This window comes from Myotis lucifugus, unplaced genomic scaffold (assembly GCF_000147115.1).
Source record: "Myotis lucifugus unplaced genomic scaffold, Myoluc2.0 scaffold_60, whole genome shotgun sequence".
NCBI classification, from domain to species: domain Eukaryota; kingdom Metazoa; phylum Chordata; class Mammalia; order Chiroptera; family Vespertilionidae; genus Myotis; species Myotis lucifugus.
This window is the reverse complement of record NW_005871108.1, coordinates 4,336,880-4,360,856: the sequence shown is the minus strand read 5'-3', so window position 1 is coordinate 4,360,856 and position 23,977 is coordinate 4,336,880. Positions and strand designations below refer to the sequence as shown.

General features: G+C 36.8%; 1 protein-coding gene across 6 annotated transcripts in view; it reads right to left on the bottom strand.

Moving 5' to 3' along the window:
* The window catches only part of ITCH (itchy E3 ubiquitin protein ligase), a 118,133-nt gene that overhangs the window by 46,492 nt on the left and 47,664 nt on the right, over window positions 1-23,977 (bottom strand). For 5 of the 6 annotated variants that reach the window (XM_006089423.2, XM_006089424.2, XM_023754394.1 and 2 more), the window contains 6 exons: window positions 23,119-23,256; window positions 16,985-17,039; window positions 5,789-5,946; window positions 4,191-4,380; window positions 1,831-1,926; window positions 36-210 (listed from right to left, as the gene is read on the bottom strand). In XM_006089423.2, the coding sequence (XP_006089485.1) occupies window positions 36-210; window positions 1,831-1,926; window positions 4,191-4,380; window positions 5,789-5,946; window positions 16,985-17,039; window positions 23,119-23,256 (812 nt within the window). The remainder of the gene's footprint in view (window positions 1-35; window positions 211-1,830; window positions 1,927-4,190; window positions 4,381-5,788; window positions 5,947-16,984; window positions 17,040-23,118; window positions 23,257-23,977) is intronic. The other variant, XM_006089425.2, reaches the window with a different exon arrangement.

Sequence of the window (23,977 nt, the reverse complement as noted above, 5' to 3'; positions counted from 1 at the left end):
TTCTTATTAAGTTTATAATGCAACAGGTTGCTCACCCCATAAATGAATCTCTGATTAAACTGCTGCATTGCTCCTTGAAGCTGACTACGCTGGAGCTGCCACTGTTCATAGTTCCGGACGGATTCCAATGTTGGCCTCTGCCACGTTGTTGTTCTTGTGAAATGGTCAACATAATAAATACGTCCCATGTTGTCAACCCTGCGTTCCCAGCTAAATCAGAACAAAAAACAACCTAAATCAACAAATACTTGTGAAACAGATAAGAATTAAACAGGACTTCATCTTGGCCCTGGTGCATGTTTAGTAACATTTTACCTTAAGAAACTACTTGTGATTTACCTGAAGCCTTTTATTTTATGTATTCTGAAATGGTCTATTAATGAACTTAAACACAATGTCTATTTAGTAAGTCTCAAATAGTCATTGAGAAAAAGTTTTCATTTTCTTTCCAATGTTCTTGTCATTGTTGCAAACTTAATAGGGACATAATATATATATATATATTTTCACAGATATCAAAAAGCACTTTTCCACAAGAATACAATTATCTAATTTATCATTTCAAATGAGAACATAATATTAAGTAAATTGATATAATAACTTTGAGATTTCTAACTGATTGATTGTTAAGGCTTCTTCCCAATTTTCTGATATCATAAATAGTAAAATAATAAATACCTTTAATATATCAAAAAGTTTTTTTTCCTTCCTTTGTATTTTTTCTTTAGGATAAATTTCCTCAGGGACTTACTAAGAGTATGTGCATTAATATGGCTATATATACTTCCTGTTAGAACTGTAACTAATTTATACTACCCCCAGCAATGTTATAAGGTAAAGATCCTCCACAATTTCACAATAAATATTACCTAATGATTTAACAAGTAAAACAGTACCTTTTAGGTGTGTATTTAAGACTATTACTAGCAAGATTAAATATTTCCCCATGTTTGCTATGACTAACCTTGAATAAAAATATATTTCTTCCAATTATATAATGTAAATGCTCAATATCCTGCATTAAAATATTCTTTTAAAAAAATATTTTTATTGATTTCAGAGAGGAAGGGAGAGAGAGAGAGAGAGAAACATCAATGATGAGAATCACTGATCAGCTGCCTCCTGCATGCCCCCTACTGGGGATTGAGCCCGCAACCTGGACATGTGTCCTGACCTGGAATTGGACCGTGACCTCCTGGTTCAGAGGTCGATGCTCAAACACTGACCTATGCCGGCTGGGCTGTATTAAAATACTTGTTAGCCCTGGCCAGGTGGCTCAGATGGCTGAACAAAATGCCATATACCCAAAGGTTTTGGGTTCAATTCCCAATGGGGCACATACCTAGGTTGCGGGTTCAATCCCTAGTCCGGGAAAGTACTAGAGGCAACCAATCTCTCTCTCTCTCTCTCTCTCTCAAATCAATAAACATATCCTAAGTGAGGTTTAAAAATAAAGTTTTTTATATATATATAATAGGGATTTTATCCTCATTTATATGATAGGGATTATAATTCTTATTCATTTAAATAATTAGTCTTAAAGAAACTAATCCTAAAATCCGGTGGTTTGAGGCAGTTAAAGTTCAGAAAGAAAAACTTGGAAGTAGTAAGACTTATAGAATCTTTAGATCAAAACTGAGTGAAAATTATGATCATTCATTATGCTCCATCAAGTATCTGACTCTCTTCTTTCTAGTTTACATCCACCACAAAACAAAGTGGTTAAAGACAGGAAGAGCTGAAAAGTAAGAATATAGTGAAGGTTTTGTTACAGACATAATCTATAGTTCTGAATACACACTTTTTCTCTTCATTAATTCAGATACTTACCCAGGAGGTAGAGGTTCTGGTCTATCCCACGTTGTTCTTTTTTCAATATGATCTACATAGTAAACTCGCCCGTGCTGGTCCACTCTCTGCTCCCAACTTAAACACAAAATTAAAAAGTCTGGGTATGGTACTTATCTTTAATCCTGTCTTTGCCTTTTTGTCTTATATGACCACGAGAGGCTCGGTGCACGGATTTGTGCAACTGGGTGGGGGGGGGGGTGTCCCTCGGCCTGGCCTTCGGGGATCGGGCCAAACTGGCTCTCCAACATCCCCTAGGGGTCCCAGATTGCGAGAGGGTGGTTCTCGGGTGACACGCCCCGGAATCAGGCTCCCTCCTCTCTGGTTCTGGGTGCATTACCTGAGAACCGCAGCTGCCAAGTCACTGCAGCTTGGCAGCTCCTGCGTTGAGCATTTGCTTCCTTGTGGTCAGTCCGTATCATAGCTACTGGTCAGACGGCCGAACAGTTGCTTAGGCTTTTATATATATAGAATATTATAGAACTGAGGCAAATAAGCATGTCAGTATATCAAGAAGATATAAAAAGAATTTAGGAACAGAATCAAGAAATGTTATACTGAGAGTGACACATAGTGGATGAGATCTCCTCTGCAGAAGTATCAAGTATCTGCTCTAGGAGAAGCCTTTTATTTCTAAAGAGGCTTGAAACAGACTCAGGAAATAGTCTGTCTCAATCTGGTCAAGGTATATGCAGGACTTAAGTGGAAAAGAAAGCTATAATTAAAACAACGAAATCTAAAGAAAAACTAAAGAACTACTAACTGAAAGACAAAGAATTATTTGGGTTCTAGAAACACTGAAATCAAAGAGTAAGAATTTATCAGATATGTCAGATATATCTCTGCAGTGGACAAACTCATTCTGAGTATTCTAGTCTCCTTGGTAAGGTTTACCTCCAAAGTAAAGAAGACTAAACCATCATAGCTTAGAAGTACCAATAACTTCTAAGAGCACTCAGTTTCTCTTTGGTAATCCCTTGCACAAACAACTTTCTAGTTTGGCTTCCCATGGAGGCTTTCCAAAAAGGAAAATGGTCTAACTACCCACACAAATCTATATATATATAAAAGCCTAAGCGACCATTAAGACCAGTCGACTGAACGACCAGTCGCTGTGATGTGCACTGACCACCAGGAGGCAGACGCTCAATGCAGGAGCTGCCCCTGGTGGTCAGTGCGCTCCCAAAGCCAACCTCCCACAGCCGGCCAACCTCCTATGGTCCCTCCTCCCTGCCAACTGGCCTGATCAGTCCCGATTGCCAGCCAGGCAGAGGGACCCCACCCGTACACAAATATGTGCACCGGGCCTCTAGTAATATATAATCTATTTACCAATTAAAATTCTCAACATGAGAGCTTATTAATATATTAACCAGCCCTAGCCGGCTTGGCTCAGTGGATAGAGCATCGACCTGCGGACTAAAGGGTCCCAGGGTCGATTCTGGTCAAGGGCACATGCCCAATTGCGGGCTCAATCCCCAGTCAGGGGCATGCAGGAGGCAGCCAATCAATGATTCTCTCTCCTCATTGATGTTTCTATTTCTCTCTCCTTCTCTTCCTTCCTCTCTGAATTAACAAAAATATATTAAAATATATATATATATTAAACAATTAATTTTGATTAGCATTCTGAGCTCTGGGTTAATTTAAATGCCGTGTGTGTGTGTGTGTTGTGTGTGTGTGAAATCTATTAGAGTATTATTTAGTGATTAAAATAGGATTATGAGTACTAATTTTCTCAGTTTCCTATTTTATTTTAAAAAGTGATTCTTTTTTTTTTTTAAATATATTTTATTGATTTTTTTTACAGAGAGGAAGGGAGAGGGATAGAAAGTTAGAAACATCAATGAGAGAGAAACATCGATCAGCTGCCTCCTGCACACCTCTCACTGGGGATGTGCCTGCAACCAAGGTACATGCCCTTGACCGGAATCGAACCTGGGACTCTTTCAGTCCTGCAGCCGACGCTCTATCCACTGAGCCAAACCGGTTAGGGCAAAAGTGATTCTTTTTTCCCTTAAAAAAAAAGCAATCTGAATTAGGTGACTATATTACTACTTGGCCTTGGTTAACTTTCTATGGTTCAGTCTTTCAGAAAAAATAAAAATAAAATAATAATAGTAATAATTTTAAAAAAAAATTCTTCCACTTTGCCCTGGAAATGAGGGTAGAAATTTCAAATATGGTGAGCTATATTTTGGTTCATTTTGATTCTAGATTCCCACCAAAAACAATTACAATTGTTTTAAGACAGTATTTTAAAGAACAGTATTATTTTCTTTATTAATAAGTATATATAGATGCCAAAAGAAAATAAATATTAACCAAAAACAGTTACTCACCCAGGTGGTAGTGGAGCTTGGGGTACAGGATTTAATGGCCTAGGGCCCGAGCCTCCAGATATAGTAAGAGGAATTATTAATCCAGATGTTGCTCCCTCAGACGTATTTGAATTTGTATTTGTTGGAGGCAGAGAGCCTGTACTGGAGCCATCACTTTCAGAAGTGGCAGAAGGCGAACCATTAACAGAAGCTATAAAAGATTTGGAAAAAACAGGAAAATAATCTTCTATTTTCAGAAATCAGGATAAATTTTTAACTTTAAAAAATGAAGAGGTAGATGAAGAATATAAAATTTAATATATAAATATGTAGGAAACGATTACTAAAGTAAATTAAATAATGGGAAAAAGCCAATGGTCCCACTAAATAGGCTTGTTTACATTTTTTAGGCTGTCTACCCCATGTCCTATTTTAATTATGAAGCACAGATCCTGATTTCCTGATTGCACAGAAAGTAAAAACTCTTAGAATAGGTAAGTGTTGGTATTGCATGGTATTATTAAGTTCATCTAACAATCTTCCAGATCCTTAAAATTGTCTTTCTTATGACACCTTGCAGATTAGAGGTCAATTTTTGATATTAATTATAATGGAAGACCTGACTAATAAACAATACTATTCTTATAAATAGTTGTTAAGTACATATTACATCTTTAGGAAATACTTATTGACAAAACAATTCCTGAAGGAAGTTACCAATATTATGACAAAGTAGTATATGATCTTAGAGGCTGGGAATATATTGTTAACAACATTATCTACAGAAAAAGGGGGAAGATGTATAATTAAACACAAAGCCACTTAATGAAATAATTTGTGGACAATCAGTTTATTTTTCTAATAATATTTGGTTTAATTATTTTACATTCCCTGTCCACATACTAGCAGAGAAATAATAAAAGATTAAAGATTTGTTCTGGCTGGTCAGGAATAAAATGGATATTCTACCTGTAGATGTTTACACTTTTATTACATGAAGTATGTTCATTTATTGTATAATTTTTGCTTTAAAATCTGAATATCATTTAGCATTACTTGCCATTTACTAATTGTCTTTCTAAAGGATATAATGAGAATAAGCAACCAGATCTTTGATTCTATGGCATACTAATGTCCACACAGATACAAACCCTGACAGAAAGATGCAATCTTATCTGTACTGCTTATGTATAATAATAAAAGGTAATATGCTAATTAGACCAGATGACCTTCCAGACAAAGCTGAGGCTTCGAGGGAAGCCCGGGTCCCGGGTGCCAGAGGGAAGCCGGTGCGGCAGCCGGGGGAAGGAAGGCCTACTTTTGCACGAATTTTGTGCATCAGGCTTCTAGTACTTTATATAATGTACATGTGATTTTTATTCTGAATAGAGCTCATGCCTCATTAACTTCACCCCTGGAGGAAAAAGTTAGGGAAAAGGCAAGTCTTAGTTACTTATAGAAAGATCATTCTTGGCCAAAATCTTTAATATAAAATTACAGCTAGAAAACCAGTCTACCAGGGCCTCTTTACACTTACCTGAGGATCAATTCCCAACCAGAACATTACTTACAATCACAGTATAAGAGCTACATCCCTAGTATATGGCTGGAATACACACCTGGTCTACGTGGGGTAGGTGGAGGTGGTCGTGAAGGTCTTGGAGGTCTAGAAGGCTTAACACCGCCATTTGAGAGTGATGGAGAATTATTCCCATTGACCTTACTATTTTCACCAGACCCTGCATCCTCAGGGTCGTCTGATCCATTTGTGTTCACTCTGGGTAAGAAGCAGGTAAAGGAAAGGGAAGGGGGGAAAACGCTCTTTTAATTTAGCAAAAACTAGCAAACTTAAGAGTTTTACAAGTTTGTGAAAAGCTTTCTAACTTCTGGCTAGCTTTATCAAATACATAAACAGCCTTTGGGTAGGGTCTTACATATAACCCTGAGAGCCCATTCAGAAATAGAATGAGGAGCCAGGGCACAGAAATACTTGGGACCATTCAACATTATTAGGTACACTAGTGCAGATTTCAAATAAGTCTGCTGAGGTCCGATGTAAGCAGAAACAGAGTCAAATTTTCAAAATCCCAAATGCTTTAAGAAGGGCACTATTTTATCAGAAGCACAGATAACTTCATAATTTCCTTAATTTCCACTAGCCTTTAGGTTTAGGGCAAGTTTGGGGCAGGGCTGAGTATTCCATGGTAGGAGAAAGAACTATACTTACTTCCCAGGGCATGCTCTCCTCCCATTCCAGCAAATGGTAAACAAAATGTTCAAAGTTAATGATTAATAGGGGAGGAGTCCAAATACCTTTTTTAAAGGAGCTATCATTTTTTCAAAGCAATGACATAAATTGGAGGGCAAGAAAGAGGGGAGAGGACACTAACAGGAAATGTCATTTTGAACTTAACTACTACTGTCAGCTAACTATAGGCGATTCCTTTTCACACGTGGAATGTAGTTATGGATTAGAAAGCAAAACATGAGTTAGCCAGTTTGCAGATGTCTCAGCTATAAGCAGCAATCCACTACATAGTATTAATCCATAATCCTGGACCATAATCAAAAACAAAATAAAAGCTAATAGATTTAAGAAACCAAACTAGAGAGGCAGCACCATGTATTAAATTATTTCAAACTATGTTCCCAAAAGCACTTTAGGGCCTTTCTTCTTAAAGTATGGTCTTTGAACCAGAAGCCAAGGACAATACATATCAGCCTGTTAGAAATGCACAATTTTGGACTCCACTCTTGACCTATTATATCTGAACTAACAATTTAACAAGATCTCCAGATGATATGTGTAAACAGTAGAGTATGACAAGCAATGCTTTGGGGGTTCCTCAAATGCTTATTTTGAATAAAGGCAATAACTTAGTAACTGGCAATCAGCACCTGGTTAGTGTTAACTGCCTGCAGGAAGGCCAAGACACCCCAGAATATAAAGTAAATGCAGGAAGAGTCAGTTTTGACACTGCTCCCCTGCCCCTAGCTGATGAGGTTCCAAACCCATTTTGAGTCTAGACCACTTTGAGACTCTAAGTATTACCTCTTCATACTATTTTAAGAATTTACTATTTTAAAGAAAGATTCTTGATGCTTTTTTTAAAGATAGACAACTAGTAGAATAAACCAAAAGTGGGAAATTGAAGTTTTATTTTTAAACTTATCTTTATTGTTGAAAGTATTACAGATGTCCCCCCTTTATCCCCAACTCCCATCCCCTCCCCAGGCCTTCACCCCACTATTGCCTGTGTCCATGGGTTATGCATATATGCATATAAGTTCTTTGGATGATCCCTTCCCTCTGAGAAGTCTCAGTCTGTTGCATGCTTCCATGTCTCTGGATCTATTTTGTCATTAGATTCCACATAGTAAGTGAGATCAAGAGATATTTGTCTTTCTCTGACTGGCTTATTTCACTTAGCATAATATTCTTCAGGTCCTTCCATGCTGTCTCAAAGGTTAAGAGATAATGAACTCTCCAAAAGAGGAAATTAAAAAAATAATCCCATTTACCATTGCTACAAAAAAATTAAGATACTTAGAAATAAACTTAACCAAACTACAGAACGCTGAAAAAAAAAGACATAAATAAGTGGAACAATATACTGTGTTCATGGATTGGTGGAATTAACATCATTAAAATGTCCATACTACCAAAAGCAATCTATAGATTCAATGCAATCCCTATTAAAATACAATGGAATATTTCATATATCTAGAACAAACTCTCCAAAAATTTATATGGAACAAAAAAGATCCCAAATAGCAGCAGCAATCTTGACAAAGAAGAACAAAACTGGAGGGATCATAATACCAGATATCAAGTTATATGACAAAGCCACTATAATCAAAACAGCCTGGTACTGGCACAAGAACAGGAATATAGATCAATGGAACAGAACAGAGAACCCAGAAATCAACCCAAGCCATTATGCTCAATTAATATTTGATAAGGGAAATTGAGGTTTTTAACTGACTCTATTGACTAGTTATGTGACCAAAGGAAAGTGAATCTCTCAGCACCTCAAAAGTCATTACCTGGAGTAAATGATTCCTAAAAACTTTCTCAACTACAAAATTCATAATAAATTGCACATACAGTGCTAGTCAAGTATTAAGAATACGTGAGGAAGAAAAAGCATTCAGGGCATGAGGTAAATCTGCTATGACAAACAAAGGGGCAGCTGAAACGAAATTCTAAAAATGCTATGTGTTTTTTGGGGGGTTATTTATTTTTAAGTCTTTATTTTTGAAAGTATTACATATGTCCCTCTTGTTTCCCCATCAACCCCCTCCAGCCCACTCCCACCCCCCGCCTTCCGCCCCAGGCACTCACCACCCCACCGTCTGCATCCATGGGTTATGCATATATGCATACAAGGTCTTTGGTTGATTACCTCCCACCTACCAACCCAGGCTCTCCCTCCAAGATTCCGCACTCTATTCCATGCTTCCATGTCTCTGGATCCACTCTGTTCATCAGTTTATTTTGTTAATTAGATTCCACGTATGAGGAAGATGATGTGATACTTGTCTTTCTCTGACTGACTTACTTCACTTAGTGCTATGTTCTGTTTTTGAGAACTAAAATCGTGGAGATTTTTAACATTCATGCTGTTCACCCTTCTAATATCTTTTTATTATTATTATTATTGATCTTAGAAAGAAAGAAACAGAGAAACATTGATTTGTTCTTCCATTTATTTACGCATTCATTGGTTGATTATTATATGTGCCCTGACCAGGGATCAAAACCACAACCTTAGAGTATTGGGACAACGATTTTACCAACTGAACTACCCAGCCAGGGCCCACCCTTCTAATACCTTGACCTCATTTTCTCAACATAATCATCTGACAATCTATGTAGTATGACTCCTTAAATTTCTTTAATTCTTAAAATTGCTCCTCTTTGTAGATCTTAAACTCTGAAATCCCTCTATCTACAACCTTCTACCTGTCTCCTACTCTATCTTTTATTCAGTCTCATGATGAACTTTACCCCCTCTATTTTCACATTCCATCATCTCCATCATAGGCTATTTTCCCTGGTACCTTTAATTCTTTCATTCTTGTTCAATACTTCCCCCTCCCCCAAGCAATCTTTTCATTACAATTAATCCTTCATTTACTTTTTCCACTATTGCTCTCTGAGGACAAGAATGTTCCAGTTGATAAATCAGGTGTATTTTAGTAAAAAAACTAGGTAAAAATACCAAATTAAAGGGGTAGGCTGTTCTACAAAAGCTCCTAATAAATTTTCCACTGGGCCTAGTAAGGAAAAGTCTTCAGGTATGCATTTCCAATGATTCACCGGATTAAAAGTTTTTGGTTTTTTTCCGTTAGTATAAACCAGTCCTGCCTGGGTAGCTCAGTTGGTTAGAACATCATCCCAACACACCAAGGTTGCAGGTTTGATCCCCTATCAAGGGCACATACAAGCGTTTTCTCTGTCTCTCTCATCAAAAAGGAAAAAAAAGATGAAATCACAGCTCAAGTCTCCAGGGAGCTAAAGAATTAAAAATGACAGATGACTATGACAACTTACACCACAGGTTCAAAACACAAGGAGTGGTATACTGGTGTTAAAATTACCAGTAATAAAATAATAGCAGTTCAGTAGAACAAAGAGCTTTTTAAAGTCCTGTACAATTATACAGACCCAGGCAAAAGATTTTTAAAAATTGAAATTGTGCTTTTCAGTCTGTATATTTTTATTCTGGTAGACTTCAGTTTCCTAAAGTTTGATCATTTCAGAGACTGAGGCAATATGGGCTACAATTCACATTATTCAAATACTTCAATTGGCCTATCTTTACTGTTTGAAAATCAATCACTTTCTACACCTCTAATCTACTCCTAGCCACATTCCAAGTGCCCACTGAAAACCTTTTCAATCTCCCCAAATACCTAATCCCAATCTGTAAATGACCCTGACTAGGCCTCTTCACTAAAATGATTATCTGATATACTTCAACTTTCTTCTTTACCTTGAAATTTCTCTAATCATCTTCATGTTTGTTTCCCATCTTGGGATTGGGGGAATCTCTCTTCACTTTTTCATGGCTACTGTGTCTGTGTGTGCTTGATTTCAGCCTATATCTTCTAGGACTTTCTATCAGCATTTAACGCCTTTCTTGTATCTTTCATCATCTTCCTTCTTCTTCACTTTTCCTCTAAGTTCACAAATGCAACTAAACCCTGCAACTTAAAACACTTCTTCAATCCTAACTGCTCCTCAAATTGTTCTCCCATTCTCCTTTCCTTCATTATAATTTCTAAGTATTTATTTAGTGCATTTTAATTTTTAAAAGGTTTTCAAAGTGAAAAGTAATTTCTAATTATAAAATAGAAATTACCTCCAATCCTACATTCTGGAGATTATTACCATTAAGATATGGGAATATATCTTATCAGTACTTTCTCATTGGCTATGACTGTGATTCAGCAATGTATGTGATAATACAATGCTTCATATCCTAGATGAGTTCTTGTCTTCCTTTTGTTACTCATTATATACGAGGTATTTTCTCCAAATGATTAAAAAACATTTCTAATGACTGCAGTATACTCAATCATATGGATGTAATATAATAATTTTATTTTCTCTAGTTTTTTTAAAATATATATTTTTATTGATTTCAGAGAGGAAGGGAGAGAGAAATAGAAACATCAATGATAAGATTTATTTATCAGCTGCCTCCTGCACGCCCCCTACTGGGGATCGAGCCCACTACCCGGGCATGTGCGCTTGACTGGAATTGAACCTGGGACCCTCCAGTTTGCAGGCCGAAGCTTTATCACTGAGCCAAACCAGCTAGGGCTCTTTAGGGGATTTTTGGGGCAATTTTTATTTCCATCAGATAGACTGCCGGAATAGAATAGCTGGATCAATGTATGCAAATATATTCAAAACTGAAATACTGATAGTTAAATTAAAAATACGTATTTTTAAAGGTAATACTTTATTTCTTTTCCCATTGGCTAGATAAGAAAATGCTCAGTTCACCATAAAGTTTTTAAATATTTTTAAATCACTGTCAATTTGGTAAATAAAAATGTTAATGTTCACCCTGGCTGGTGTGGCTCAGGTTTGATTCCTGGTAAGGGTACATGCCCAGGTTGAGGTTCAATCCACAGTCAGGGTGTGTGCTGGAGGCAACTGATCAAAGTTTCTCTCTCATATTAATGTTTCTCTCTCTCCCTCCCCCTCTCTCTAAAATCAATAAAAACATGTTTTTTAAAAAATATTAATGTTCAACAAAATTTCACTTACAGACCATTTGCGTTTCTTCTTCCATAACTATATATGTCTTTTGTACATTTTTCTATTGCATGAGAATAGTTTTCCTTATTATTTGGAAAAGCTTCTTATAATAATCTGAGGATATTAAGTTTTTATCTTTCATATTGGTTAAATACGTCATTTGCTTTTAATTCTTTATTTTTTAAAATATGAAAGTTTTATATTTCTATGTAATTAAATATATTAAAAAGTAAGTTAACCAGTCATATTTTCCCCTGGAGGTTTTATAGTTTCATTTTTTAAAAATCAATTTTAAAATCAACCTGGAATCAATCTACTCTGATCTTGGGATAAGCTGAAGCTCTAACCTGATTTTTCTTTTTCACACGTCCAATTTTCCCTGAATTAATTAGTCTAACACCTCACTCTCTTATGCAGTATTTGACGAGTGTAAAATAACCCATCTCTTAAAAACATTTTTTTCAACTTCTGTGACAATGCTTTTCTAATATTATGCTCCCACCTCTAACCACTCCTTCATTTTGTCCTTTTCCTCCCATTCACTAAATATTGGTCCCTAAGGTACTATTCTTTATTTTTTTTAATAGATTTTATTGATTTTTTACAGAGAGGAAGGGAAAGGGATAGAGAGCCAGAAACATCGATGAGAGAGAAACATCAATCAGCTGCCTCCTGCACACCCTCTACTGGAGATGTGCCCACAACCAAGTTACATGCCATTGACCAGAATCGAACCTGGGACCCTTCAGTCTGCAGGCTGATGCTCTATCCACTGAGCCAAACCAGTTAGGGCAGGTACTATTCTTGTCTTCCTTTTCCTTCTCTTCAGATTTTCATCTATAGTCTCAAATTCCATGATTTCAAAGATTATCTCTAAAATGATTCCCAAATCAGAAATCTCTAATCTTTGTCATGTCCCCATCTGAATTATCAAACTAAATGCAGGAAATATTGACTCTGTGAATGACATTGCTATCCCCCCAGGCAATTTAATTTTTCTTCTCCCCTGTGCCTCTTGACACTCATTATCTAAGTCTCACTGATTTTTTTAGAGAGAGAGGGAGGAAGGAAGGAAGAAAAACAGAAAGAGAAGGAGAAACACACACCCCAACTGGGAATGAGGACCAATCCTCTAACCTAGGTATGTGCCCTGATGGGGAACAAAACCTGAGACCTCCAACCAACTGAGCCACTCCACCTAGGGCTCCAACTTTCTTTCTTTCTTTTTAATCCTCACCAGAGGATATTTTTCCACTGAATTTTTAGAGTGGAAGAGAGAGGGAAAGACAGAGAGAAACATCAATGTGAGAGAAACACATCAATTGGTAGCCTCCTGCATGTGCCCCGACCAGGGTTTGGGCCAGGATGAGCCTGCAACCGAGGTACATGCCCTTGACTGGAATTGAATCCAGGACCCTTTGGTCCGCAGGCCAAGTATCCACTGAGCCAAACTGGCTAGTGCCCAACTTTCAATTAGTCTACTTTCAGTCAAACACTGAAGATTTCCAATAAAACACACTGTGTTCTTCTCCAACCCCATGATTATTTTCCTTCCTTCCACCTAGAACTCCTGCCTCTCTCCAATTCCCCCAAGACATGCATACCCAAGTTATAACTATGCCTTATGATCTTAGGTCAAATGCTATTTCTTCCATGAAGCTTTTATATATTTTATACAATGATTTACATTATTATATATTTTATACAATGATTTACATTATTATAATAAAATAAAAAGTTCAAAAAAGATTCAAACTAGCTCTCAAGTAAAAGAATAAAAAACAGACTTTGTTATTTAACTTGATAGATTTCCCATAATAATTTGTTGTAATCTAAGAAACATGTCTTGCCCTGGCCGGTATAGAAACATGTTAGAGCATCAGCCTGAGCACCAGAGGTTTGATTCTGGTCAAGAGCACATACCTGGGTTGTAGGTCTGATCCCCACTCCCAGCAAGCAACTGATAGGTGTGTCTCTGTCACGTCTATGCTTCTCTCTCTCTCCCCCCCTTCTCCCCTTTCCCTTCCAATCTCTCTAAAAAAAATCAATGGAAAAAGTATCCTCACGCCTCAGGTGTCTTTATATTAGTGCAGCAGCAGCAGCAGCATCACCAGGAAACTTGTGAGAAAAGCAAATCTTGGGCTCCATCCACCCCAGATGCAACTAATCAAAAACTGAAGATGAGACTTAGCAATCTGTGGTTCAACAAGTCCTCCAGTAGATTCTAATGTACTCTGCAGTTTGAGGAACTAGCACTGGTGGTTTACTTTAAGTTCCTTTTTTTTTTTAAACTGTTTATTGTTGAAAGTATTACAGATGTCCCCTTTTTATCCCCATAACTCCATCTACCCCATCCCTTCCCCACCCGCACCACCCTACCTTCACCACACTATTGTCTGTATCCAGGGGTTATGCATATATGCATATAAGCTCTTTGCTAATCTCTCCCCACAAATTGTGTGTGAAACTAAAACTTGAAAATGGGATTTTGAAAACCAACACTGGAAACCAATACATTATTTAGAACTGTCAGTGGGAACTCATCCCACTATTGTCTTTACTACTCTGGCCAAGTGGTTTAGTAGGTTGGAGCATTCTTTCCATACACCAAAAGGTTACAGGTTCAATTCCCAGTCAGGGCACATACCTAGGTTGAGGGTTGAATCCCCGATTAGTGCATGTACGGGAGGCAACCAATCAATATTTCTCTCACATTGATGTTTGTTTATTTCTCTTTCTCTCTCTTTCTTCCTCCTTCCTGCTCAAATCAATAAAAACATATCCTTGGTGAGGATAAAAAAATAAATAAAAGCAATTAGTTACTGCCCAGCCAATGTGGCTCAGTGGTTGCACACTGACCTATGAACCAGGAGGTCACAGTTTTGATTCCCAGTCAGGGCACATACCCAGTTTGCAGGCTCAATCCCCAGTAGGGGGCATACAGAAAGCAGGTGATACATGATTCTCTCTCATCATTGATGTTTCTATCTCTCCCTCTCCCTTCCTCTCTGAAATCAAGAAAAATATATTTTTTAAAAACGCAATTAGCTACTAATTATGTGATACTGTAGCTTTGTTCCTGAGAAATATAAAACATCCAGACATGCTATGGGAGGAAACAGACCAACAAGAGTATAATGATGATACACACAGTGCTTGAATTAGGACATAAAGGTAAACAACCTAAAGCTGTTTAGAAAACTTCTTAAATGATAGCTGGGGCAGGGAGGAGCAGAAGCCATTGTTCATTGGATATATTAGTGTCCCTGCGCGCACGCGCTTGCGCGCGCGCGCTCACTCTCTCTCTGCTTTTTAGTCATATAGTTATAAAATCTGCAAATAAAAGAAAAAGGGGTAAAGCCAGTCGTAGCCATAATTGTTATGTAGTAACTCTAAACAGCATTTGACAGTTTACAAAACGCATTTCAAACCAATCATCTCAGAGATATGCTCTCTGAAATAAAAGATAATGTAAAGGAATTCATACTTAACATAAAAGACATGCTCAAGCCCTGGCTGGTGCTCAATGGTTAGTGCATCAGCCTGCAGAGTGAAGTTGTCGCGGGTTGGATTCCCCGTCAAGGGTACATACTTCAGTTAAAAGTTCCCCCATCTTGGTAGGGGTGCATGTGGGAGGCAAACAATCGATGTATCTGTCTCACATGGATGTTTCTCTCTCTCTCTCTCTCTTTCCCCACAACCTTTCTCTCCCTCCCTTCCACTCTCTTTAGAAATCAATGGAAAAAATATCCTCGAGTGAGGATTAAAAAAAGAAGAAAAAAGGGCATGTTCAAAACTAGTCTGGCAGTCTCAGAAATCTAGAAGACACTGTACCTGAGATTACTTATAAACAATGATTCACTTGGGAAGATGTAAAACACTGATTAAATAAATGGCATAAAGCTAGGGCTATAGCAATGCTTTTGCAAGAAATTTAGACTTGTCTAGAGTGGTTTCATAAAGGTATTATAAGAAAGAGATTTGCAAAAATGAAACAACAGAGTGGCATAACAGAACCTTTCAATGGGCACATAAAATTATATCACACTCTCATTTATTAATGCAAAAATGTAGGTTTATTATACAAAACAGGAGTTAACTGACCAAAGCAAACAGAAATATTAAAATATTTTTATGGGGAAAATTTTTATAGGGGAAATTTCAGGAATTCAAGAAATCTTCTATTAAACATAAAACTAAAAGAGGCACAAAAACATAAGTTATCTTCCAGTTTACAGAGACATTTATGTAATTTTAAGAAACGTTTCTGTTGCTTTTTAATCACAGTGAGAAATAAAATAGTTATTTTTCTCTGGCCAAAAAGTTACTACCCCTTAATATCCTACACTTCTTTTGAGATTAGAAGATGATTCTTTGTCACAGTAGTGACTTTGTGAAGGCAGATCTCCATTATGTAAAACACAACAGCTTTATAAACTTTGATTTTCCTAAAAATCTTAATGAGTCATCTTTTTAAAACTTTTTATTATGAAATTTTTATTCATCACAAAAGTAAATAGAGCGCTGGCTGGTGTGGCTCAGTTGATTAGGTGTGGTCCTGTTTACCAAAAGGTTGCTGGGTTGTGGGCTGGATCCTCGGTGGGGGATCATGCAGGAAGTAGGCGATTGATGCTACACTCTCACTTCCATATTTCTCTCTCTCTCTCCCTCCCTCTTCCTTCCTCTCTCTCTAAATATCAATAAAAATATATTTTTAAAGGTAAATAGACAAGTACAACAAAATCATCTCCTTTCCTAACTTTATCTCCCATTGCTGGTTTCCAGAAAAACCAATAAACACTACTTTAAAGTCTATTAAGTTGGTTAACACAACCCAGGCATTCAATAGTTGCAGGCCCTAGACTGAAGGCAGATAGGCACATGAAAGCGCTGAATCTAGGCTAAGAGCAAACATCTGGTTCAAATCTCTGCCCCTGCTAATGAAGGCCAGGAGATACTATAGCTAGTGGTGAACTTTATATGTACCCAATCCTTATATTTTTAGCTTTCCTAGAAAATAAGTTTAACATCCTAGTGATGGCCCTGGGATTCTGAACTCCTTGCCTTTGAAAAAAAAATGCCAATATATTAACTTTCTACAAGCTGAAGGAAGTATTAGCAATTTGGGTATCCCTGGCCTACACCAGAGAACTGCAGTCAGATAAGCTAAGAGTCCTGACTCTTTCATAAATATTTCCTTTCTTACCATGGGCCCAGAATTTTTTTAAAATATATTTTTATTGATTTCAGAGAGGAAGGAAGAGATAGAAACATCACTGATGAGAGAGAATCATGGATTGTCCACCTCCTGCACACCCCCCAGTGGGGACTGAGCCCGCGACCCAGGCATGTGCCCTTGACCGGAATGGAACCTGGGACCCTTCGGTCCACAGGCCAACGCTCTATCCACTGAGCCAAACCGGCCAGGGTGAGCCCTGAATTTTTTGACAGTCATTTATTCTTATATCAATCTGAACTTGAAGTTTTGACTAAAATGAATATCTTTTTCTGCATTCTTAATAAATAAGTAAAATCTTACCTTGTTTCCTCCTTGGGCCTGGAGCCATCATCATTCTGTGAAGCACCTTTAACATCAATAAAATTTAGAGAGAAAATGAGTTTCAAAGTGGTTTTCATGTTTTTCCTAAACATGGTATGTAAGCAAAGCTTTTTATTAAATCTTTCTAGTAAAGAACATACTAGAATTTAAATTGCAACATGACATTTAAAAGGAATATGTGATAAATATTAAGACTGAAATAAAAGTTTTACCAAAATTTTGTGCAAATGCGGATTACATGTAAGAAATATTAATTAACCAAGGTATATCACTCCTGGGCTACTTCTGCCTTTCTTAAAATATACATTTGCTTAATTTGAATACAAATCTACTTATTTTTAGCCATTTTTGTATTCCAAATATCTTACCCAAAAAGTGCTGATCACCAGCAGAATAATTAATAAAATAGGTTCTGAAAACAGAAAAACCAGTAACATATCTCTAGTGCTGGGGCCTGGAAAACAGCTTCAAGAATAGGAAAGGCACAAATGGGTGTTAAAGTAGCCAAAAATGAATGCTACAATGTTCACACTTTCTTCAAATTTTATTCATGGGAACTATCTCTAGGATTCAGTAAGGGGCTGTATACTATAAAGTATAAAACACTAGAAGAAGGCTACTAAAGGTAGGCACACTGCCACAAAAACAAAGAAGAAAAAACTATAAAATAAAGAAACAAGAACTCAAGTTTAACAGTCCAGGTCCATTTAGTTAAAGAACAATAGCCCCTTATGAATATGGGCATACTTTCAAACAGTGAAATAATCACTTTATTATTCCAAAGCATAAGTAATAGATTAACTCCTTATGAGATGCTGAGTCACCACTATACTACACAGCAAAGTTGGCAAGCATCTCATCTGGTATACAAATATTACATTAAAAAAAATAATCTTTATTGTTGAAAGTATTACATATGTCCCCCAAATATTGCATTTTTTTAAAATGGTAGAGATGAATAGATAAAATGTGGTATATCTATGCAATAGAAAACTATCCTATTAATAAAAGCCTATGTGGTTGTCACACCCTCACGTCGTGACGCCCTCAGCGATCACCAGGAGGCTGCGTGCACAGCGGCCACGCACGGGTGGGCAGGGGCTTGATGCTGCGTGTGCGGCGCAAAGGCGGGGCCGTGGCTCCACGTGGTGAGGTCGGGGGTCCCGCAGCTCCGCGTGGTGTGGAGGCGGGACCCCTGGTTCCTGCCTACCTCTTTAGGGCAATACATTGAGGAGCCCCGGATGAGTGGGAAGGGCCTAACTCTTTGGGGTGATCAATTGTGGGGCTCCTGCACTGTAAGAGGGCACAGGCCAGGCTGGGGGAACGCCCCCCCCCCCAAGTGCACAAATTTTGTGCACCGGGCCTCTAATTCAGCAATAAAAAGGAATGAACTACTGAAACATGCTGTAGTGGATTAACCTAAAAAACATTATGCTAAGTGAAAAAACCTGACACAAAAGACCACATATTGTATGATTTCATTTATGTAACATGTCTAGAAAAGACAAAATTTTAAAGACAAACTAGATTAGTGGTTGCCTGAGCCTGAGGTGAGAACAGGATTTCCTATAAATAGGCTAGAGGGAGGGATCTTACTGGGAGATGAAAATGTTCTAAACCCAATTTACAGTACTGGTTGGATTATTCAAATAAATTACTAAAAACCATTAAATTATATAGCTGAAATGGGTGAATTTTATGAAATATAAAATACATATCAATAAAGCTGTTAAAAATAGTTTTTAAGACATGATACAATGATATAATTTTGTTTTATAAGAATTATTCTTATATGGAATACATTCCCTTAAAATAGCTGATAAATAAAACATAAATGAAATCAGAAAATCAAAATATCCAGCATAAGTTACTAAAATAGGTCAATTAGTATCCTACTTTTCTAAAAAATTAAGAAAACCATGTGGAACAAACCATTTAAACCTACCAGTAACTACTACTTCTAAACTTTCTCATTTACTATAGTAAAGCACGGATTGAAGGGTCTATGTAGGATATCTTATGAGCATACATAAAAATTTTCAAATGTAAGTCAAATTTTTAAAATACCATTACAGCAAAGTTTCTCTCTGTAAAACAATTAGTTGGTACTCAGGCCCAATTGACATCTGGTAATTTCAAATAATATTGGTAGAGCAAAAAATTTAGGCTAGCTTCTTAGAATGTATTATGCTGATAAAAAAACATTATAGATGTATTCACACATGAAAATGGCTATTGAGCCTAAAATTAATGCAAGAAAGTCTAATGCAAGAAAGAATAAAATAAAAATGTAATGGAATATACACAATAAGAACCAAAGGTCACATATGCCCAAAAATATCCCCAAATTCATTTTGGGATATATCTCCAGAGATATACATGTTAAATAATATAGATCTTCATAAGAATATTTTATAATCCTATTTTATAATCAAAATTTAATAGTAAAATTTCTCTTTAGGAAAACTAATGTCTTTGACAATAATACTTTTTGGTGCTTCTTGTTGAATGTCATATTTGGGAAGAGAGATGTAAAACACTCCACTACTAACCTCCAAAGATCTAAAAATAGAACTAAAAATAAATGAATAGGAAGTTCTTATAGATATTAACAACTGCCCACATTCAATTTGTTGAGTTAACTTATATCTGAGGACTATAGGAGTAAGTCTACCAACTAGCAATAAAGGCTTCTTCCCAGAGACTTACAAAAGCAGAATAACTCTGTATTAACTACGGGAAAACACCAGGGCAAATTATGTGGTTACTTTCTAAATCAGCGAAATAAGGAAGAGCATCAACTGTCTCTCTCAAGTCTTGCTCTTGCTCTCGTGCTTTCTTTCCTTGCCTCCTTCCCCTCCCCATGTCCCTCCCTCCCTTCCACTGTCTCTAAAAATCAACGGGAAAAATATCCTCAGGTGAGGTTTAACAAAGAGAGAGAGAGAGAGAGATCAATGTGAGAGAAACACATGGATTGGTTGCTTCCTGCACACGCCCAGACTAGGCCAGGAATCAAACCAGCAACCCTCAGGTGTGTGGGCCAATGCTCTAACCACTGGGCGATGCTGGCCAGGGCATAAAGCTCTCTGGTTTTTAAATAAAGTTTGAAGTAAAGTGGGAAGAACAAATAAACATGCTGAGTAAATTTTGTTTCATTTGAAAAAGGTTTACATATATAACTGCCATTTTAAAAAAATATAACCAACAAAAAGAATGAATCAAAAATTCATAAGTACCAAAAGAGATAATGCTGAATCATCAGGAAAATCCAACATTCACAGTATATCCAAATATACGGCAAGCTATATTATTTGACTACTTTTATATCCAAATTCAGACAGTGATTCTTTTTATTAACATTACTTAATCAATAAAAAATATCAAGTCTACAAGAACAGATTTCATTATAAGAATCACCAATGGTCGGCTGGCATGGCTCAGTAGTTGAGTGTCGACCTATGAACCAAGAGGTTACGGTTAGATTCCCAGTCAGAGCATATGTGGGTTCTGGGCTCGATCCCCAGTGTGGGGTGTGCAGAAGGCAGCCAATTAATGATTCTCTCTCACCATTTATGTTTCTAACTCCCTCTTCCTTCCTCTCTGAAATAATTTTTTAAAAAGAACCATCTATGTATTTTTCGACAAAGACTTCTGACTGAATATGCTCAGGAGGAAAAAATCTATAAAATTAGAAAAATATTGGAATACCAAAGCTATGCCCCACTCCACCCCAAGTTCTAATCCAACCAAACAATGCCCAGGTGCTAAAAACTCAATTTTAGTGCTAAATTCTAGTTTTCATTTCTGACTTGTAAGTTACAGAAATGGAACCAAAGAAAAATAGAAGTTTAATTCCCACCACACGTACTTGTGGGCTGAACTGGGTTTTGTTTGTTTGCTCACAACTAACTCATGATTTAATTTAAAGTTGCTAAGTTTTAAGTGTGTTATTGGAAAGAAAATGAAACATAATGCTTTACAACATTACGAGTTAAATGAGTATACATGTAAATACACCAACATTATGCCTACAATATGATAAGCATTAAAAAAAAAAAAGTAGCTATTATAGCTGGCAACTCTAATCCTAAAATCCACTATGATTTACTTCCCAGTTAAAAACTCTTTACTTCAGCCCTAACCGGTTTGGCTCAGTCGATGGAGCATTCGGCTTACAGACTGAAAGGTCCCAGGTTCGATTCCGGTCAAGGGCATGTACCTTGGTTGCGGGCACATCCCCAGTGGGGAGTGTGCAGGAGGCAGCTGGTCGATGTTTCTCTCTCATCGATGTTTCTAGCTCTCTATCCCTCTCACTTCCTCTCTGTAAAAACCAATAAAATATATTTTTTTAAAAAACCCTTTACTTCAAGAAATCATGTTAAATTCTGACAATTATTTTCCTACTTGAGTGGTAAACTGATGACATAAATGTGAACTTCTGTAGATAATAAACAATAAAGTCATAAATATAAATAAGCAGTTTAGATTCTACTCTGAAATATGAAGACTAACATGCTTTACTTTTGTTAATTATGAAATATTTGGCATTAATAATAGTTTCAAATTTGTAGGGAATAAACAGGAAGCTATAAAAACAGGGTTAGAGCAGTTTAGCAATGTGATTTAATTATTTATATTATCTTCCAGAACTCAAATTTATAGAAAAATGAACTATTATAGAATATCTATGAATAGCTGTCAATTAAAATGAAGATATCAATTCTGAAGCAGTATGACCATTTCAGAAATTTCTCTTCATCCTCATTAACCCCAAAGAAACCATCTGGAAGATATATCAGGACTACCTGTAAGGTCCTGCTATTTAAAAAGATCATGAGTTAAAGAGGAAGTAGGAAGTCTTCCAAAGTAGAAACAGAAGAATAGCACCTGACAACTATAAAATGTTTCATAATGCAGTTTCTAAGTAAACAAAAAGAACTTTGTCAGGCATGAATCTGTTCTTTGTTCTGCAGTCTCTAAAAATCAGATTCAGCCCGGCTGGCATGAGCATCGACCTATGAACCAGGTCAGTGTTCGATTCCAGTCAGGGCACATGCCTGGGTTGTGGGCTCAATCCCCAGTAGGGGGCATGCAGGAGGCAGCTAATCAATGATTCTCTCATTATTGATGTTCCTATCTCGCTCTCTCCCTCTCTGAAATCAATACAAATATATTTAAAAAAGAAAGTATCTTTCTAAAAAAAAAAGAAAATTCACTTAGTACATGAAAAGCGATGGAAATATCTAAAGAGAATCCACTGAGAAGTAGTTTTATTAAGCATGCTAACTCTGCAGGCACAACTTGGGTGCTATCAAACTTTCAATTTATAGTTCATGTTTACTCCCTTTAACAAACACTAGGAAATCATAAACTGTAAGATATACCAGCATTCATATAATGAATTGGTTTTTTCATTATTATAACACAAAGGCATCTCTACATAAATAGAAGAGAGGTGGCAAATGAATTTCAGCTTGTATTGGCTGTCTGGTACAGTACTAATAAAGATTTTGAGTCAAATTTAAACTTAAACACACACTGCTACAGACAATAAACTATGTCTGCCATATGCCACCTTAACTGCTATCATTGGCCTAGAGAATAAATACTTTATAAATCAATTTATTACCCATAGGGCCAACTGTGATTCAACTTTTATTTGGCTAGCCTTTCAACTTACAGAAAGACATATAATTCATACAAACAATGCCCTAAAAGGAAAATGTTTTCAATTATCAATGTCTCTTTTTAAAAAGAAAATAATGGTGAAGCTTGTGTGGCTCAGTGGATTGTCCCGTGCACCATACAGGTCGCTGGTTCGATTCCTGGGCAGGGCATATGCCTGGGTTGCAGGCTTGATCCACAGTAGGGGGCCTGTAGGAGGCAGCCAATCTATGTTTCTCTATCATCAATGTTTCTATCTTCTCTCACTCTCCCTTTTTCTCTTTCTAAAACAATCAATAAAAACATACTAAAAAAATTCCTTAAAGTAAAAATAAAAAGGAAACAATGTCTTAAAATGTGAAAAGAATAATAAAAATTACATGCAGCACACTAGACTGGCTAATGTAAGAAGAATCATTAATGACCCTATACAAAAAGCGATTACTTACTTTCTGAACATGTAGCTTCACCATTGGTAACAACTTCAGATTCTAACTGCAGCCCATCAAGACAAACTGACAAGTCTCCTATTGTCTCTGTTGGTTCTTTGTCACCTACAAGCTGTAAAGTCACAACTACTTTCTCAACTGGAAGAGAATAAATTACAGAACAAATGGTCATTTTTTTTCTTTAAGTCATCTTAACTTAAAAACCTAATGTCAGAAAAAAAATCTACATATTGATTATTTTTCCCTTTAAGTCATCTTAACTGTTAAAAACAATGTGAAAAAAAATCACATATGTATATAAATTGTTTTAATATTCTTCACTCAGGGTTTCAGATCTTATGACACCAAAACATTTTAAAAATAGAATTTGCTAACACTTAATAACATAAAATGCTAAATAGCTCAATGATCACATTTACTATATACATGCCATCCTTGTATAAAATGAGCCAGCAGGGCCCTAGCTGGTTTATCTCAGTGAATAGAGTGTCGGCTGCAGACTGAAGGGTCCCAGGTTCAATTCCAGTCAGGGCACATGCCCAGGGTTGCAGACTAGAATCCTAGTAGGGGGCGTGCAGGAGGCAGCTGATCAATGATTCTCTTATCATTAATGTTTCTATCTCTCTCTCCCTCTCCTTCCTCTCTGAGATAAATAAAAACATATTTTTAAAAAATAAAATGAGCCAGCAGGACAATAAAATGAGCCAGCAGGACAACCAAGAAAATTCAGCAACATATGTCTGATTTATATTGACTGCCAACATATCACTTAAGAATGGATTGCTCGCCCTGACCGGTTTAGCTCAGTAAATAGAGCGTTGGCCTGCAGACTGAAGGGTCCCGGGTTTGATTCCGGTCA